At 51.5% G+C, this 19,688-nt stretch overlaps 1 protein-coding gene across 1 annotated transcript in view; it reads left to right on the top strand.

Annotated features, from left to right (window-relative positions):
* The first annotated feature begins 8,250 nt into the window (after positions 1 to 8,250).
* The window catches only part of LOC147684115 (uncharacterized), a 51,674-nt gene continuing 40,236 nt past the window's right edge, over positions 8,251 to 19,688 (top strand). The window contains exons 1-2 of the mRNA XM_086944950.1: positions 8,251 to 8,473; positions 17,698 to 17,806. Coding sequence (XP_086801076.1) covers positions 8,407 to 8,473; positions 17,698 to 17,806 — 176 coding nt within the window. The 5' untranslated portion in view covers positions 8,251 to 8,406. The remainder of the gene's footprint in view (positions 8,474 to 17,697; positions 17,807 to 19,688) is intronic.

Raw genomic sequence — 19,688 nt, 5'->3', positions numbered from 1 at the left:
GACTAAGCCTGAAGGCTGCTCTCCACAGCTACCACTTAAAGAGCATTTCTAAGGTTGTCTAAACCACTAAAATCCCCTTACGGGTCACCTGGATTAGTGCAGGGTGCTACACTTGCATAAGGGAGCATCATATACTAAGCCAGCCTCCGACATCTTATTTTTAGGTGTGACTCAGACAATCCTAAAAGAGACCCATGTTGCAGTGGGACGTTTTCACTAACAGCTATGAAAAGATTGTGTATTACCTCAATACACTAGTATTTAAACTTTACTCCAACTAAGGCATTTCTTTATATACATTGTCAATTGTCATGCACGCATTTCTATTTTGAAAAGAGAAGTACATGCAGCCCTTTTTCCTTTCTAAACTATCCATCGAGATCGCTTTTGCTTGTTGGAGGCATGGCATAAGTGTGGGTTCAGAAACTTTACCGTTTATCTGAAGCATGTGAAAATTGTGTTTTTCAAGGTGACATTGGGTGGTCTCGTGTTCTTTATGGCGTCATTCACTCGCAATCCTTGTTTTTAGAACCATTTTTCTCTCACTACTTTCTTCTTCCAGGTCACTTTTCGAACCACTTCCGAGCTAGTCTCCTTCTTTTTGGTCCACTATTGATGGCAAGATGGAATGGGTCAATGTGTTTCAGCCAAACAAGTCTTCCACCCTCTGTAATGGTGCCTGCCACACCAAAGCCCCACAGCACGTTCTTTAGAGCCACTGCTTTCTTTTAAGATCAATATTGTGAGGGCTGCGTGTCAATGGCAGTAGGTGTCTGACTTGGAAGTAAAATTACGCTTTTCCAGGGATGGAACTGACGAATCATTGCTTCTCTGTTTATGATGGAACTCTTTCTAAAAAGCTTGGAGTTTTCCTTATGGGCAACCAAATAAAATAAATGAGTAGTTTCGGAATTATCGCTTGTTTGAAGCACGTTATAAAAATGAGTATGTAGGGGTTTTGATTACATTTTGTTTTTCTGACGGGTATTTGTGTTTACCGTTTTTGTGTGTTGTAGGTAATGCACAAAACATCCTACTTACAATTCAGGGACCTTTGCATGCACCATGTTGCAAGAGTGCCTGCATTGGCGCTAGGCAGCACATTGTGCTCTAGCACTGGCAAAAGACAGGAATTTATTTTAGCTGTTTTGTAGCGAATGAGACGAATGATGTTAAATATTGCACTTCGGCCCTTGCCCTGCCATGCAGCACAGCCCTGAGGCATGCTACTCTCCGCTGCGTCAAATGTTGATAAATATACCCCTCAAATAGGTCACCCGGCATCTTTAATAATAATCCACATTTTTAAAGCGCACTATCACCCGAAAGGGTATCTAGGCGCTGGGGGCCGTCGGGAAGATTAAGCAAGCTATTGCCCAGAGTCACATGGTGCTGGGCTAACCTGCCGCCGGTGCCGGGGATCGAACCGTGATCCCCAGATTCCAGAGTCAGTCACCCTAGCCGCAGCGCCAAACCTCTTCCTCTGTCCTTCCCACTGTCCTTTTTCTGAAATCACTGGTCGCCAAGCCTAGTGTCAATTATAAATTACCCATAAGGGGCGTGAATGGAGAAGAGAAGCTGGTCAGTGCGGTCCTTCACAGCCCAATCCCTGAGCTCTACAATCTGAGTGGTAACATAGTTGTGGTCTGGTACACTCAGATAGCCATGGAATAGCACATTGAGCACTGCCCATCACTGCCCCTCCATGTAAACCCAGTGGGTTCTGGTCTCATGAAGGGACCGCTCCGAAAATATTCTGAACAGTGCGGCGTGGAAGTATTTCCTATGTCTGAAAGACCCGACCCCTCAGATGGTCTGTGTTGTAAGGAGTGTCCCTTATATCCGACCCCTCGGATGGTCTGTCTTGTGAGGAGTGTCCCTGATATCCGACCCCTCAGATGGTCTGTGTTATGAGGAGTGTCCCTGATATCTGACCCCTTAGATGGTGTGTGTTATGAGGAGTGTCCCTGACATCCGACCCCTCGGATGGTCTGTGTTATGAGGAGTGTCCCTGATATCCGACCCCTCGGATGGTCTGTGTTATAAGGAGTGTCCCTGAAATCCGAACCCTCGGATGGTCTGTGTTGTGAGGAGTGTCCCTGACATCCGACCCCTCGGATGGTCTGTGTTGTGAGAAGTGTCCCTGATATCCAACCCCTCGGATGGTCTGTGTTATGAGGAGTGTCCCTGATATCCAACCCCTTAGATGGTCTGTCTTGTGAGGAGTGTCCCTGACATCCGACCCCTCTGAAGGTCTGTGTTATGAGGAGTGTCCCTGACATCCGACGGCTCGGATGGTCTGTGTTATGAGGAGTGTCCCTGACATCCGACCTCTCGGATGGTCTGTGTTGTAAGGAGTGTCCCTGATATCCGACCCCTCGGATGGTCTGTCTTGTGAGGAGTGTTCCTGATATCTGACCCCTCTGATGGTCTGTGTTATAAGGAGGGTCCCTGATATCTGACCCCTCAGATGGTCTGTGTTATGAGGAGTGTCCTTGACATCCGACCCCTCCGATGATCTGTGTTATGAGGAGTGTCCCTGACATCCGACCCCTCGGATGGTCTGTGTTGTGAGGAGTGTCCCTGACATCCGACCTCTCGGATGGTCTGTGTTATGAGGAGTGTCCCTGACATCCGACGGCTCGGATGGTCTGTGTTATGAGGAGTGTCCCTGACATCCGACCCTTGGGATGGTCTGTGTTGTAAGGAGTGTCCCTGATATCCGACCCCTCGGATGGTCTGTCTTGTGAGGAGTGTTCCTGATATCTGACCCCTCAGATGGTCTGTGTTATAAGGAGGGACCCTGATATCTGACCCCTCAGATGGTCTGTGTTATGAGGAGTGTCCTTGACATCCGACCCCTCCGATGATCTGTGTTATGAGGAGTGTCCCTGACATCCGACCCCTCGGATGGTCTGTGTTGTGAGGAGTGTCCCTGACATCCGACCCCTCGGATGGTCTGTGTTGTGAGGAGTGTCCCTCATGTTCGACCCCTCGGATGGTCTGTGTTGTGAGGAGTGTCCCTGATATCCGACCCCTCGGATGGTCTGTGTTGTGAGGAGGGTCCCTGACATCCGACCTCTAGGATGCTCTGTGTTGTGATGAGTGTCCCTGACATACGACCCCTCGGAGGGTCTGTGTTGTGACGAGTGTCCCTGACATCCGACCCCTCGGAGGGTCTGTGTTGTGAGGAGTGTCCCTGACATCCGACCCCACGGATGGTGTGTGTTATGAGGAGTCTCCCTGACATGGTCTGTGTTATGAGGAGTGTCCCTGACATCCGAACCCTTTGGATGGTCTGTGTTGTGAGCATTGTCCCTGACATCCGACCCCTCAGATGGTCTGTGTTGTGAGGAGTGTCCCTGACATCCGACCCCTCGGATGGTCTGTGTTATGAGGAGTATCTCTAATATCCGACCCCTCGGATGGTCTTTGTCATGAGGAGTGTCCATGATATCCGACCCCTCGGATGGTCTGTGTTATGAGGAGTGTCCCTGATATCCGACCCCTCGGATGGTCTGTGTTATGAGGAATGCCCCTGATATCCGACCCTCGGATGGTCTGTGTTATGAGGAGTATTCCTGACATCTGACCCCTCGGATGGTCTGTGTTATGAGGAGTGTCCCTGATATCCGACCCTCGGATGGTCTGTGTTGAGAGGAGTGTCCCTTACATCCGACCCCTCAGATGGTCTGTGTTATGAGGAGTGTCCCTGACATGCGACCCCTCGGATGGTCTGTATTATGAGGAGTGTCTCTGACATCCGACCCCTCGGATGGTCTGTGTTGTGAGGAGTGTCCCTGATATCCGACCCCTCAGATTGTCTGTGTTATGAGGAGTGTCCCTGATGCCCGACCCCTCGGATGGCCTGTGTTATGAGGAGTGTCCCTGATATCCGACCCCTCGGATGGTCTGTGTTATGAGGAGTGTCCCTGATACCCGGCCCCTCAGATGGTCTGTGTTATGAGGAGTGTCCCTGATATCCGACCCCTCAGATGGTCTGTGTTATGAGGAGTGTCCCTGACATCCGACCCCTCGGATGGTCTGTGTTATGAGGAGTGTCCCTGACATCCAACCCCTCGGATGGTCTGTGTTATGAGGAGTGTTCCTGACATCCGACCCCTCTGATGGTCTGTGTTATGAGGAGTGTCCCTGATATCCGACCCCTCGGATGTTCTGTGTTGTCAGGTGTGTCACTGACATCCGACCCCGTCAGATGGTCTGTGTTTTGAGGATTGTCCCTGATATCCGACCCCTCGGATGGTCTGTGTTGTGAGAAGTGTCCCTGATATTCGACCCCTCGGATGGTCTGTGTTATGAGGAGTGTCCCTGATATCCAACCCCTCGGATGGTCTGTGTTATGAGGAGTGTCCCTGACATCCGACTCCTCAGATGGTCTGTATTATGAGTAGTGTCCCTGACATCTGACCCCTCAGATGGTCTGTGTTATGAAGACTGCCCCTCCTGATATCCGACCCCTCAGATGGTGTGTGTTATAAGGAGTGTCCCTGATATCTGACCCCTCGGATGGTCTGTGTTATGAGGAGTGTCCCTGATATCCGACCCCTCAGATGGTCTGTGTTATGAGGAGTGCCCCTGATATCCGGTCCCCAGATGGTCTGTGTTATGAGGAGTGTCCCTGGTATGCCTGTTCCCCTCCCCCCTGATTTGGATGTATCAATGGCTGCTTTCAAGGCGTGAGTGCCACTGTTGAGCAGTCCTATTGGAATTCCTTGGAATATTACTGGTCATCTGGGCAGTATGGGGTAATTTGCCTCGTGTAACAGTTGCAGTTTTGGACTGATTAACGTTCCCAGGGATTTAAGACTGTTACCGTCCAATGAAAGGATGCCGTACTGGAAGGCGAGTCACTATTCCCAGGAGTAGGCCTCTGTTGAGCATTTTGGATTTATCACGGTTCCCCTTGAAGCTAGAGATCTCCCAACACCGCCAGAATCTTAGGCCCCGAGCACTCTGGCTGGGTCGGTGAGAGCAGGCTAGCGCGAGCGTTTTGAAAGGCAACACTGCCACCTACTGTCTGCGCCTCATGCATGACGTATACAGGTACAGCGCAAACATGTATTGTGAAAGCATGCGATGCAATGCAAATGATGTCGAGTTTTAAAAAAATGCATTGATAATTTTTATATACACATACATTGGTTTTAGTAGTACGTGCACACAGTATTACACTTACCTCGGAGTGTGCAAATTGTGGGTAGTATGAATAGTGTGTATTTCTACCCTGTCGCTTCCCTATTTGTATTTGCTGTGGTTGTTTGCTGTGATCAGCATTCTGGAAGGTTTCTTCGTATAAGGCACCAGTCAAACGGCTCTCCTTGGCACTTGCGTTCCACCTACCCCGGAGAAGGCTGCCTTTCTGTGGTACAAAAGGGGGTGGTAATGGTCTGAACTGGGGTGGCAGAGTGGGCTAAAGAACGGTGATGGATTAAACCCAGATCTTTTGACTGGGTGTGAGTGTTTGATTGATTCAGATGCTCCGTCCATCACCACCTCCTTTTGTACCCCTTTAGGCCGCCATAAGTGTGGCAGGGTATGCTCAGACGTGAGTCCCTTGCTCACTTTGCCACTGGATTCAAGCAAGCCGGGCTGAAGACGGCTGGAATGCCTTCCTCGGAAGCTTGTTTCCGGTCCAGGGAAGACATGGCTTGGTAGTTCGGGCTGGACTGTTCCCATGAGGCACAGGATCAGACTGATTTGCATATAGCCATGTCTGAACTGGGGTGGCAGAGTGGGCTAAAGAACGATGATGGATTAAACCCAGATCTTTTGACTGGGTGTGAGTGTTTGATTGATTCAGATGCTCCGTCCATCACCACCCCCTTTTGTACCGCTTTTGGCCGCCATAAGTGTGGCAGGGTATGCTCAGACGTGAGTCCCTTGCTCACTTTGCCACTGGATTCAAGCAAGCCGGGCTGAAGACGGCTGGAATGCCAGAAACCGGTCCTCGGAAGCTTGTTTCCGGTCCAGGGAAGACATGGCTTGGCAGTTCGGGCTGGACTGTTCACATGAGGCACAGGGTCAGACTGATTTGCATATAGCCATGTCTGAACTGGGGTGGCAGAATGGGCTAAAGAACGGTGATGGATTAAACCCAGATCTTTTGACTGGGTGTGAGTGTTTGATTGATTCATATGCTCCGTCCATCACCACCCCCTTTTGTACTGCTTTTGGCTGCCATAAGTGTGGCAGGGTATGCTCAGATGTGAGTTCCTTGCTCACTTTGCCACTGGATTCAAGCAAGCCGGGCTGAAGACGGCTGGAATGCCAGAAACCGGTCCTCGGAAGCTTGTTTCCGGTCCAGGGAAGACATGGCTTGGCAGTTCGGGCTGGACTGTTCCCATGAGGCACAGGGTCAGACTGATTTGCATATAGCCATGTCTGAACTGGGGTGGCAGAGTGGGCTAAAGAACGGTGATGGAGTAAACCCAGATCTTTTGACTGGGTGTGAGTGTTTGATTGATTCAGATGCTCTGTCCATCACCACCCCCTTTTATACCGCCGTTCTGTGGGCACCTTTATATTTAGGAATAAATCCTGTTGCATCCAATCCTTGTGCATAGATTTGCTCCCAACATTTGGGGACGAGCAGTATTTGGAGTTGTCTGGGTAGCCCACGGATTAGCCTGTCTGTCCTGCTTAAAAAATAATCGTAAAATAGGTAATATACTCTTAGGCCAACAAGGGACCAACTGAGGTGGGCTGGGGTGAACCTGGTGATTTCATGTCGAGGATGGGATACAAGGATGCCCATGCTAATGTCTGTGGGGCAGATTTACAAGCACCTTGCGCCACTTTTGCGTCATTTCTAACATGGGAAAAGTGACGCAAAAGTGGTACAAGGAGGGGCATGTAAATCTGCCCCTGTATGTTTTGTTTGCGTTCTTAGAAAAAAATAAAAAAAAACGAGTAGTAAAAAAACAATATATATTTGTTGTAATAGAAATGTCTCTTTGTACATTTTAAACACCTAAACACCAAGGAAATGAATTTAAACATATTGTGAATATTTGACATTGTAATTCTGCAGAAAACAAAGAGAAAACTGTTTTAGAAGAAAAGTGACATCTGTCATGAATTGCACCGTTGATTTCTGGTGGGATCATATACAATCGCATGGGAAGGGGTGTTTTGGGAGACTCGTTGCTGGATCCTATAGCAGCAGAGATGAGATGCAATGGCGAGCACATCTTCAGGCTTCTGTTGAGCCAAGCGAAGGATTCTAACAGTCTCACCCAGTTGCGGCTCCTGGAGGGAGTTCGGCGGGGCGGTAAGGCAGGGCGGGCGGAAGAGGGTCAAGGTGGGGGGGTAGTAAACTCCAGCATAAGGCAGAATGGAGGTAAGTAAAGAATGAAAGAAATAAAACAAATTACATTGCGTGTACTTCATCGCTATTTGGCAATGCAGCGCGCAATGTCATTTGTTTTATTTATTTATTTACTTACCTCCGTCCGGCCGTATACTGGAGTTTACTACCCCCACCCTGCCCCTCTCTCCACCCCCCTCAGCACTCCCTCCAGGAGCCGCTACTGGTCTCACCCATAAGCAGGTCTCACAGTGAAGCCCATTTTGTGGCCTAGCTGAACACTCTGGTGCCTTATTAGAGCTCCTGTATCTTCACTGGCAGCTGCTGGGGTAAGAATGCATCAGTTTGTGTAAGGTGGTGGGTGGGATTGGTAAGGTGGGCACTCGGGCAATGGCGGGTATCCGAGATCCAGATGCGGCCACTTTATGGTCAGATATGGTCTGTGCCAGCGCAGTTCAGATGCCTCCTGCGGCATTAGTTAAAGACTACGGTCAAAATAAACATACATTTTGACTTGACTTGACAGAGGGGGCCTGGGCGGCCTGTGGGGGGAGGGGGGGGGGGGGGGGGTCAGACGGGCTTATCAGCCTGAAGGGCCTCGTGACAGCCCCAGCCCGCGCACCACACACTGGACGAAGCACGTGCTGGCTGAGCAAGAATGGAAGCTTCAACCAATTAAAATACGAGTTGAGCAGCTCTTATGTCTCAAGTATGAACATCACTAGGACGAGCAGGAGGTTATTCGCCGATCCACACAAAACCGACTGTTACCTTTCCTGTTTGGAAAGGTCCTCCCTTACTGAGCAGGTTTCTCAGCCAACCCTCTTTCAGCCCAGGGCTAGAAGTAGGAATTTTCCACATACCAAGACTTGTCCATCTTGCTCCCCCTTTCATCATATGCAGAAAAAGGAGCAACAGTGCCAGCAACTGAATGAGCCCCGCTTCTGCCTCGCCCTTATTGTGGGCGTGGTCTCAGCCCCGTAAAGAATCCTGGCTATAAATGGGCACCTGCTTTGAGGGGTCGGGCACCCATCAAGACGTCTTTACCTCGACACCAATACCCAAGACAAAGAAACGACATGAAGGCTGCTGTGCTGACTACGGTCCTGCTGTTCGTGACATATGTCAAAAGCATTCCAATAGCAGGTAAGCTCACAAGACTCTTATTTTCACTTAAGATGCTTTATCAGATCCATTTATGTGCGAGAGTGAAAGGTGTAACATGTTAAAGATACATAAAACATGGAATGTGCACTAGCTAAAATCAGGGGTGTAAGAGCACTATATAAACTAGGAAAAAATTGGGGAGAATGTGTTTAGGAATGTTAGTAGCTTACAGGAAGCTATGCTTGTTTAAAATTGTTTTGTTTTTTGGAAGGCTACCCTCCCCTTGTCCGTCCTCACAAAATGCATTAACCTCTGTAGTTTGCTATACTTGCCTGTTTTTTTGTTGTTTTTTAATTATTATTTGTATGGTGATTTTGTTTTTCTTTCTTGTTGCTACTCTGTCCTCGTGTCACCAAATTAAAATATTTTCTTTTTAAAAAGAAAGGTGTAACATTAGCGGGTGATGCCCACAGAGAGGAGAAGAGGGGTTGTTGGATTCTGCTTTTAAAGGAACAGTTATAAATAATACCAGGGCCATCGATCTAGGCCACGGCGGCTGCACGCCAGAGGATTCCCCGCCGTAATTACAGATCTTTGCATACCCAGGGAGGGTTTCTCTCCCCCGCCCCCTCCCCTTGTTCGTGCCTTCTGCCCCCTTACCCCCCGCCCGCCAGCACCCCCATTTGCAATGCAATAGGTCTGGCGTAAATGCGAATTCTATTGCATTGCAAATGCTTGTTTATTGGCTTGGGCTTGCACACACCGACCGGGCCAGTAAAACACCGGTCATTTCAGGAGAAGTATCCAGGGGACTGGTCGGCGCCGTCGTCATCCCGTTCCTGGCCCCGTCAGGTGCTCTTGGCTACGAAATCCCACAAATAGCACCCCCCCCCCCCCCCCCCCCCCCCCCAATTTGAGCCCTCGTCCCGTTCCCGGGATCTTAGAAGCGCCAAGACACAGAGGAATCGGGCGTTGTGCTATACAAAACCATCACATAACCGTGTTTGCCAGCCTGCCGTGCCAGTCATCACAAGGGTGACGGCTGGTGAGTCAGTGCCAGTGAAGGCAGAAGGTGCCCAAGGTCACGCGGCTGGCGTGAGGGTGACCCGGTAATTCTCATGCGACTGACGCGGGAAGGCAGGTGGCTGAGCGCAGCTCCCTGCTTCCAAGCGCTAGAAGTCAGGTGGCTGAGCGCAGCTCCCTGCTTCCAAGCGCTAAAGCAGGGTTGCATTGGAACAGAAGACCGGTCCACGGACCATGCAATGACATAAAAGAAACCCTTTGGCGAGCCAGATAGATAAGATTTGACACCCCAACACCACCTCCTCGTATTCAATATCGGGGAAATTCCCTGTCGGGAGCTCGCCTGGCATTGTTCGACCCTGTGGAGAAGTGGGGTTACCCCGTCGCCAGCGGTGGGTTATCAGGCAGAGCTGGCGGAACATCGCAGGCCTGATAAGAAACGTTCTGAGCTCTCGCCTACAAGGGGTCTCGGTTGAGTCCAGAACCTGTCACGCCATCTGTAAAGTGCCTACCGCCTCGCCGGGGTCTTTGGTGCGCCTCTTTGACACTGCATTGCGTTGCCTGGTACATGTGATTTGTTTGGCACCCCGGCTCACCCTGCCCCATCATGTCGGTCAGCTGTGTTTCTCGGGAGACGACCCCAGGACAGAGGACCGTGTTCGCCCGCAGTGACCCAGAGCACCCCCCTCTCCCATATTCCTTGCCCTTTCCTTAATCCGTGCTAGTCTCCTGACTGCACCATTTGACAGATGCCATATTTGAAACGTAACCCCGTTCAATGTCTTCCCATGGGACCCCCCCCCCCCGCCCCCGCACTTTCTCCTGTGCTCTGTTAGCCCCCCTCCTTCTTCCCCATGTCACTTTCATGTCCCTCTCCGTTCCCTTTCCTGCCCCTTTCTCGCTCCTTGCTGACATCAGTTGTAGCGCCTTGTTGAAAAGCTGTACCCTTCACTCTGTCTGACGTTACTTTTGCAGCCACTGGGTTCAGAGCTCCGTGTCACCGTCGGACATTCCCCAGTAGTGCCTAGAGTCTGGTAATGAGCAGGTTCACCCCACACCAGAGTAGGACTCCTCCCCCCCCCCCCAAACAGATAAACTTACTGGGGAGCCAGGCGGCTGCTGATCAATGAATATGGAAACATGAAACAACGGACAGATTTGAACAGGGGTTGTAAATCTATGCACCCTGTGAGAACTAACAAACATAGAGAAACACAAAGCAAGCACAGGGAAGAAAAGAAGTTCTGTAATCGTATAGCACAAAATAATCAATAAGAGCTCAACAAAAGTGACTTCACAATCAACAATGCCTGCACAAAGAAACCAAGGCTTGGTGCACAGTAAGTGATAGAGGGAATCCTCCGTCAAATTGCTTCAGGCCCCCATTTTGAACATTCAAACATTCAACGTTTCGACCCAATGCATCAATCTCTGGGTTTCATCAGGACACAACCGTTCTGTCAGATCTGGGATGAGTGAAAGTGGCCCAACTGGTTATAGTCACGTGCACAATGTTATGTTCCTGGAGGTCCGCCCACGGCGCCCCGGGCGTGGGGCGCGCTGGTCATGTGACTCCTGATAATAAAAAGAGGTCTAGCACGTACACAGGCGTTCAGAGAGAGAGACGCGCAGACCGAGCAACAAAACTTATTCCCAGTGTCCGTCTGAGTTTATTCTAGGGCCACGTGTTAGGCCTAGTCAGGATTAGATGCCCCGGAGTGTAGGCCCCAGATTGATCTCCCTAAGGCATTCACTTCCCAGTCACAGGACACAACAATTGGCGACGAGGGTGGTTGCCGACCCCTCGCTCCGGGTGTGTGCGTGCCCATTCCTGGGTGAGGCGGCTGCGGGCGCTCCCATTTGCCCGTGGTGCTCGTGCCTTGCTGCCACGCACACCCCCGCACGGATCGCCTGGAGGGACGACTTCCACCCCTGGATCCTTGCAGGTGAGCGGCACTGCCCGGCACTCCCTTGCTGCGCATCGGCGCACGATTGGTCGCGCGAGGCCATTCCTCTACTGAACCTCCCTGCCCGGTGCCGCACCGTGCTCGGTGGCACGTGCGTGAATCGCACCTCGGCACGCCTGGCGAGGCGATCCGGACGACGTCGGGTCCTGCCCAGCTGCTCGAGGGGACGGGGTGCCGACTCATCCCAGGGCGCTACATCGCCAACCGGTTCCGGAGCGCTGGTCGCACGCACTCCGCTGCGGTTGCCGGGGGAATCTCAGCGACCCTCTTCCGCCCGGCCGGTGGGCACTGTTGCGTCTGTGCGAAGCCCCTGCTGTCACCGTTCTGGTCGGAGTGCCTCTTCGGACATCACCTCGGCCGCCCGCGGGCCTGATCCAGCGAGTTCTGGGCGATGGCTACCATTCCGCCCATTGAACCGTTTGTGGTGGAGGGTGCGCCCTCCACTCTCGCACCGAAGTGGAAGGAGTGGGTGGACAGGCTCCTAATATTCTTCGAGGCCACCAAAGTCCATAAGGAGCAGAAGCGCGCCATGGTCCTCCATCTTGGTGGCAAGGATATCCACTCTATAGCTCGGACCCTCACGGAGGCGACCCCCAAAACTCATCATACCCTGATCAATGCTCTCAATGCACACTTTGAGCCGATGGCGAACCAGGACTACGAACGGTTCATTTTTCGACAGGCACGGCAACTGCCGGAAGAATCGCTGGATGAATATCACTCCAGACTCAAGAAACTAGCACTGACGTGTGGATTCCAGGATGTTACAGAGGAGATCAGGGGCCAGATAATTCAAGGATGCGCATCTGCAAAGTTGCGCGAGAGAATACTGGAAGAATCGGGGAAGCCTCTACCCGACATCCTCACCCTTGGCCGCACAAAAGAGCTGTCCAAGGCCAGGGCGGCCCACATGGAAGCGGCACTACAAGCCAACATGAAAGTGGAACCGGTCAATAAGATACAGGTCCAGACACAGCCCAAATGGCCCAAAAGAACGACGACCCCTCAGGGTGGTGCATCAGCACAGTCATGCGGTTACTGTGGAGGCCCGAGACACCCGGCGCCAGAGTGTCCGGCACGGGGCAAGAGATGCTCAGGATGTGGCAAAATGAATCACTTTGAAAAAGTATGCCGGTCCAAGAGGTTCCGTAAGCCACGCCAGATGGTGCACACGGTCGCTGAGCACGAGGTCGCTGAAGGTGAGCCCAGCAACAGTGACATGGATGACGATGAGGAGGAGCGATCCGTACACAAGGTGCACATGATCGGCACCGCCACCAGGCGCACCAGGACGCTGCCCCAGTGCCCTATCCAGGTGGCTGATCAGGACATCATGGCGACAGTAGATACCGGCGCATCCATAAACCTTATGAGTGCGTCCCTCTACAGTGACATGTCTACCCCTCCAAGACTCCGCTCCACCCCTATCACGGTATATGCCTACGGTCAAGATGTTCCACTCCGCATCCGCGGAAAGTTCAAAGCGGCAGTCCGACATGGGGACAAGATCACGAGAGCCAACATCTTTGTGTCGGAAGAGGGTCAAGGCATGCTCCTGAGCTGCCGGACGGCAGAAGACCTGGGGGTGGTCATGTTTGCATTTGGTGTGCATCAGGAGTCGGTGCAGCAGTTGATCATGGACATTCCAGACCTATTCGAGGGAATTGGGTGTTTCAAGGGCCGTGAAATACATCTGCACGTGGACCCCACCGTACAACCTGTGGCCTTGGGACACCGTCGCATTCCATTCCACTTGCGGCCACTAGTGGAGGAAGAACTGCAGAAGCTGGAAGCAGCCGGAATAATCGAGAAGGTATCAGGCCCCACCCCCTGGGTGTCGCCCATCGTGGTCACGAGGAAACCGAAACAGCCAGGAGCGGTCCGGATCTGCGTGGACATGCGCCTCCCCAATGCTGCCATCAAAAGGGAGCGCCATATCACCCCCACAATAGATGACTTAATTGGGGAAATGGCTGGAGCCTGCTGGTTTTCCAAACTGGACCTCCGGGCGGGGTATCACCAACTTGTACTAGACAAGGAGTCACGGAACATCACAACTTTCTCCACCCACATTGGACTTCGCAGATACACCAGACTTAGCTTTGGGATCTCCAGTGTGGCTGAAGTTTTCCAGAACGTTATCCAGGAACTGATTGCTGGCATACCCAGAGTAATAAATGTCAGCGATGATATCATGGTGCACGCCCGAACGATCCCAGAACACAACCAACGTTTGGCACAAGTTTTTCGCAGACTCCGCAGTGCGGGGCTCACCCTGCACCGAGACAAGTGCGAATTCTTGCGGACCAAACTGGGGTTCTTTGGGTATGTCTTCTCAGCTGACGGCGTCAACCCAGATCCTGATAAGGTTAAAGACATCAAGGATGCTCCACCGCCCACGACAGTCACGGAAGTCAGGAGTTTTCTTGGCATGGTAAATTACTGTGGTCGCTTCATCAAGGACCTGGCCAACCTAACTCTCACCCTGCGGGAGCTCACTAAGGACTCCACCCCGTGGAGCTGGGGACCCGAACAGGAAAAGGCGTTCCAGGACATCAAGAGCTCACTCTCCAGCAACACCACGCTGGCGTTCTTTGACCCGCGACACTCCACTCTCATTGCGGTGGATGCCGGACCGGCGGGGCTAGGGGCTGTCCTAATGCAGAGGGCAAGAGACGAGATAGACTGGTCCCCCGTGGCCTTCGCCAGCAGGTCCCTCATGGACACGGAGCAGAGATACTCGCAGATTGAGAAAGAGGCCATCGCGATTCACTGGGGATGTCGCCACTTCCACCTATATGTCTATGGCAAGCCCTTCACGGTGGTGACAGACCATAAGCCGCTGTTGGCTCTGTTCTCAGGGACTTCATCTAAACCACCACCGAGAATAGAAAAGTGGATCTTGCAACTGCAAGAATACAATTGCAATATCGAGTACCAACCAGGGGCGAAGAATCCGGCGGATTACCTATCACGACATCCTAGGCCCGCAACTCCTGAAGAGATGGATGAGGCAGAAGAAACGGAAGCATACGTGCAGTGGGTAGTGGCCAGGTCATGCCCGCGTCCCATATCCCTGGAGGATGTCGTGAGCGCCACGGCTCAGGACGCCTGCATACAGCGGGCCAAGGACCTGCTCCGAACGGCCAACTGGCAGAAAGCTAAGGAGGGCTGGAAGGTGCTCACTCCTGAGGCTCAGAAGATTATGGACAGTTTGTACCATGTCAGGGCTGAACTTAATGAAGATGCGGCGGGATGCCTACTGCGAGGACATCGCCTAGTGATATCAACGGCCCTCACGGGACGAGTGATCCAACTGGCCCACATAGGGCACCAGGGGATGGTCAAAACAAAGGCCCGGCTTCGAACCAAAGTATGGTTCCCTCTCATGGACGACATGGTGGAGAGCGTGGTGAGGTCGTGCGCTGCCTGCCAAGTCACGGGGGATAACCCCCGGGAGGCCCCCATCATCGTGGAGCCCCGTCCACAGGGGCCCTGGGAGCGGGTTAGCATGGACTTCGGCAGTCTCCCGGATGGACGACACACGCTGGTGATGATAGATGACCACTCAAAGTATCCGGAAGTGGAGATCGTAACACGCACCAGTGCAGACTGCGTCATCCCCAAGATGGAAAAGATTGTTGCCACTCACGGAGCCATGAAGGAGCTTAGAACAGACAATGGACCGCCATTTCAGGGTCAGGACTTTGCTGCCTACCTGTCATCTCTTGGGACACGTCACAGGCGCATAACACCTCGGTGGCCTCAAGCTAATGGGGAAGCCGAGAGGTTCATGAGGACATTGAACAAGGTTATCCGTATTGCTCACGACAAAGGACAGTCAGTGGAAATGGCCATCTTTACGTTTCTTCGAAGCTATCGCCAGACCCCGCACTCCACTACCGGGGTGGCCCCAGCGCACCTTCTCCTAGGAAGAGTGGTAACAGACTCCATCCCTCATCATCCCCAGTGGTCACCTGAACTGGTAAATGAAGAATTAGTAGCGAGAAAACGAAACTCCATGTTTGAAAAAATCAGCCAGAGACGACGGGCCGTGCCCCCGCAGTTCAAAAGAGGAGATGTGGTGCATATTCGAAATCGTGTCACTAGTGGCAAGTTCAGACTCAATTATGAGAAGAGACCATGGCGAGTCATCGGAGTGAAAGGCACACGCCTCACAGCCATTCGAGGACGAGACCGGGTGACTCGCAATGTGTCTCACTTCAAACGATATCATCCCGCAGCCCCGGAGACAGAGCATCAGCAGGGTGGTGAACAAACCGAAACTGCAACCAGCTTGCCAACTGTCGAATCAACAACTCGTCACGAGGTCAGACAAAGTAACGAGCCTCAGGCCTCTAGTGAAGAAGTGGGAGGTGACGCGGAGGCCTTTGAGGAGGCCCCAGATCCGGAGGGGGCTGACAGAGAGGCGCCAAGTCGCGAGTTGGAGGTTGGAGCGGAAGTGCTGACTCACAGGGGGTCGCAACGTCGGCTACGAGACAATCCCACCCCCTCTGGCTGGTTGAGAGACTATTTCACGTAAGACTGTTCCTATCTATGCATGCATGTGTTTGAGCAGAGCGGCCAGTAAAGTGGCGCTGCGTTTGAAGGACGCTGAAGGTATCGGTCCCAATGTTTCCAGAGACATAAAGAAAAATGTTTAAGTGTGTTTATGTTAAGGTTTTGGTTTTTCCTTATTTTAGGAGGAATGTTATGTTCCTGGAGGTCCGCCCACGGCGCCCCGGGCGTGGGGCGCGCTGGTCATGTGACTCCTGATAATAAAAAGAGGTCTAGCACGTACACAGGCGTTCAGAGAGAGAGACGCGCAGACCGAGCAACGAAACTTATTCCCAGTGTCCGTCTGAGTTTATTCTAGGGCCACGTGTTAGGCCTAGTCAGGATTAGATGCCCCGGAGTGTAGGCCCCAGATTGATCTCCCTAAGGCATTCACTTCCCAGTCACAGGACACAACACACAAGTATTTTACCTATACCCCTGGAGGGAAGAGCACCTTCCTGGCACCCCTGCATGTGCTGCTTTCCTTAATCTTGCATCCCCACTTCTTCTGCCTACCCTATCCCTACATCTGTTTCTCTGTTAAACCCAACACCAAAAGGGGGTGATGGAGGCAGTGTTGAACATTGAAGCACGCACCCCCAGTCACAGATCTGGGTTAAATCCATCACCATTCTTAAACTCACTCCCCACCCTAGTTCAGACATGGCCATATGCAAATCAGTCCAGCCAACTGCCAAGCCATGTCTTCCCTGGACCAGAAACAAGCATCCGAGGACCAGTTTCGGGCTCACAGTGTATGTTTTCTACCTACTCAAAACTCGTTTTTGTTCTACACAATCAAATTCCCAAAGCAGGAATCTCTGTGCCACTGAAACAGTAAATGACACGCGGGGAGTTTTCACTCTGCTCCTTTGGGGCTGCTCCACATTACATAGGGCGGACGATGGTCAATGGGACCCAGGAGGGGGCAGCAGGTCTAGATGTGCAGATGGTGGATCCAGCCAGGCTCTGCCATCATTAATCCTGCAGGGTTCTCTCCTCTAAAGGGCCGAGAAGACGGCTAAGTCGGTTGGGGCGCCATCGGACGCCTCTCAGCATCATACCTCGGATACACCTATCGAGTGCAGCCCCTAGGACTCAGAACAGTGTGATAGCCCTATTTAGAAAAACAGGGCAGTCCACTACCCTACAGACGACCCAACTAATCGGTATAAGGAGGACTGACAGGAAAATGACGATTAACCCTTTACATTGCTGAGCTGGACATGGGCTTCTGAGCGCTACTGAGCCGTAAATTTTCTGCTAGGCACGAGGAGATTAGGTGATTGGCCCAGGACCACAAGGTGTTGAGTGTCCCTGCCTTTCCCGGTCCCCCAGGTTGGAGATTGACTGCTCTAGTCGTTAGGCCACATCCTTGTGACGCATAAACATACTCAAATGTTGACGCCGGACGTAATTAAACTGGGCTGAGAGCAGTCTGTGCGGCACATTACGTACCCCAATATTTTACGGTAAGTGTATATAACATAACACGGCTCATGATAAATATTAGCTGTTACTATGATACAAGACATGCTACTCGAAATAGCCGACTCACAGGGTTGAAACGTGAGGTGTCGTTGACACCCGATGGCTCTGTACAAGATCGATAACAGAACTTGGAGATCCCAAAGTTGCTACTTTCACTTTCAAATGAAGGTTTATGTCTCTTTCCGCGTGGGGACTCATTGTTCACACCTCTGTTTCTTTCGATAGATCCCAATTGTGTAGTTGTGAAGAAGTCTGTCTTGGTCAAGTTGTTTGACAGCTGCTCCGGATACGTCACTGTCGGATCCTGTTCCGGAGGCTGCCCAAGCAGTGTCTCGTAAGTGCTCTTATGTTTGTGTCCCGGAGGTATTGGGTGTTGGGATAACATGTACACCTGGATAGGCAACACATACACACCTTTTATTTAGAACCTTTCCTCTGTCAAAAACGTGCACGGATAACACCTATATTACAATGCAATACCCAATGAAGGGTTTTAGTGATGCTTAAATGGTCGATTTGAGAGATCAAATTTGTGCATTTTGTAAATGTTTTTGTAGTTTGTAATAATTTGTACCGTTTCACAATTCAGAATGAATTAAAAAGTGGGTCCTTCCTACTTATCAACAAGCGGTGGGAGTGGAAACGGTTGTACTTTGGAGGAGTGCAAGGCTCAACCAGCTGCAGGTCTCTACCACGCAGCCCGCAGCGCTAATGCGAGTTAACGACGCATGGCTTTACCACGCATCCCCTTACCACGCATCCCCTTACCACGCATCCCCTTACCACGCATCCCCTTACCACGCATCCCCTTACCACGCATCCCCATACCACGCATCCCCATACCATGCATCCCCCTACCACGCATCCTCTTACCACGCATCCCCTTACCACGCATCCCCTTACCATGCATGCCTTTGCCACGCATCCCCTTACCACGCATCTCCTTACCACGCATCCTCTTACCACGGAATCCCCTTACCACGCATCCCCTTACCACGCATCCTTTTACCACGCATCCCCTTACCACGCATCCCCTTACCACGCATCCCCTTACCACGCATCCCCTTACCACGCATCCCCTTACCACGCATCCCCTTACCACGCATCCCCTTACCACGCATCCTCTTACCACGCATCCCCTTACCACGCATCCCCTTACCACACATCCCCTTACCATGCATGCCTTTGCCACGCATCTCCTTACCACGCATCTCATTACCACGCATCCTCTTACCACGGAATCCCCTTACCACGCATCCCCTTACCATGCATCCCCTTACCACGCATCCTCTTACCACGCATCCCCTTACCACGCATCCCCTTACCACGCATCCCCGTACCACGCATCCCCTTACCACGCATCCCCTTACCACGCATCCCCTTACCACACATCCCCTTACCACGCAATCCCCTTACGACGCAATCCCCTTACCACGCATCCTCTTACCACGCATCCCCTTACCACGCATCCCCTTACCACGCATGCCTTTACCTTTTAGTTTCGTGGTAAAGGCATGAACGGCAGGGACGTATGCTCAATTTTTTTTTATTTCAAATGAAAATAAAAAGAATGCCAAGCTCGATATTACCCAATTTACCGAACTGGTGCAACGTAATCATATTGAAATGATAATATGCAGTATCAAAGATTAACAGGATGCATTGGATCTATATTAATTGAGCATACATGCCGATTAAACTGTGAAATGTTGACAAATCCTCGATAAAACTTCACGCTTTGTCATACCAAACTCACAGTACACATAGAGAACATGTACATGTTGGCAAATATTCCAGCACTACAAACTAGGACGTGCATGAAATAAACAAGATACATGCTGAGCTGGAAAATGATCAGGCAGACATGGACAGAACAGAGGCAGCATTACCACATCACATGTTTTGACCTTGTGTGCACTTCTGATAATAAAGGGAAGTACATGAACCACAAATACGCATTATTGTGCGGGTATGAGATGCAGTGCGAGGGCATGCTTCGCTACACGGCAAAGGGAAGAAAAGGTCTCATATTCAAGGCATTCCACACAGTTATCCTGTTCTGAAAATTAGAAAAAAGGTATGGTCACAAGTAAAATAAAATGATTTAGTTTAGTTCAGCCCTTCTATCGTTTTCGAGCTGCTATAGCATTCAAAATAGAGTCCCTGGTGGGGGGAACACCTTAAACTCACCTGTAACAATCAGAGCCGTGAGGGGA

Source organism: Lissotriton vulgaris, chromosome 11 (assembly GCF_964263255.1).
Source record: "Lissotriton vulgaris chromosome 11, aLisVul1.2, whole genome shotgun sequence".
NCBI classification, from domain to species: Eukaryota; Metazoa; Chordata; class Amphibia; order Caudata; family Salamandridae; genus Lissotriton; species Lissotriton vulgaris.
This window is presented reverse-complemented; position numbering and strand designations above follow the sequence as displayed.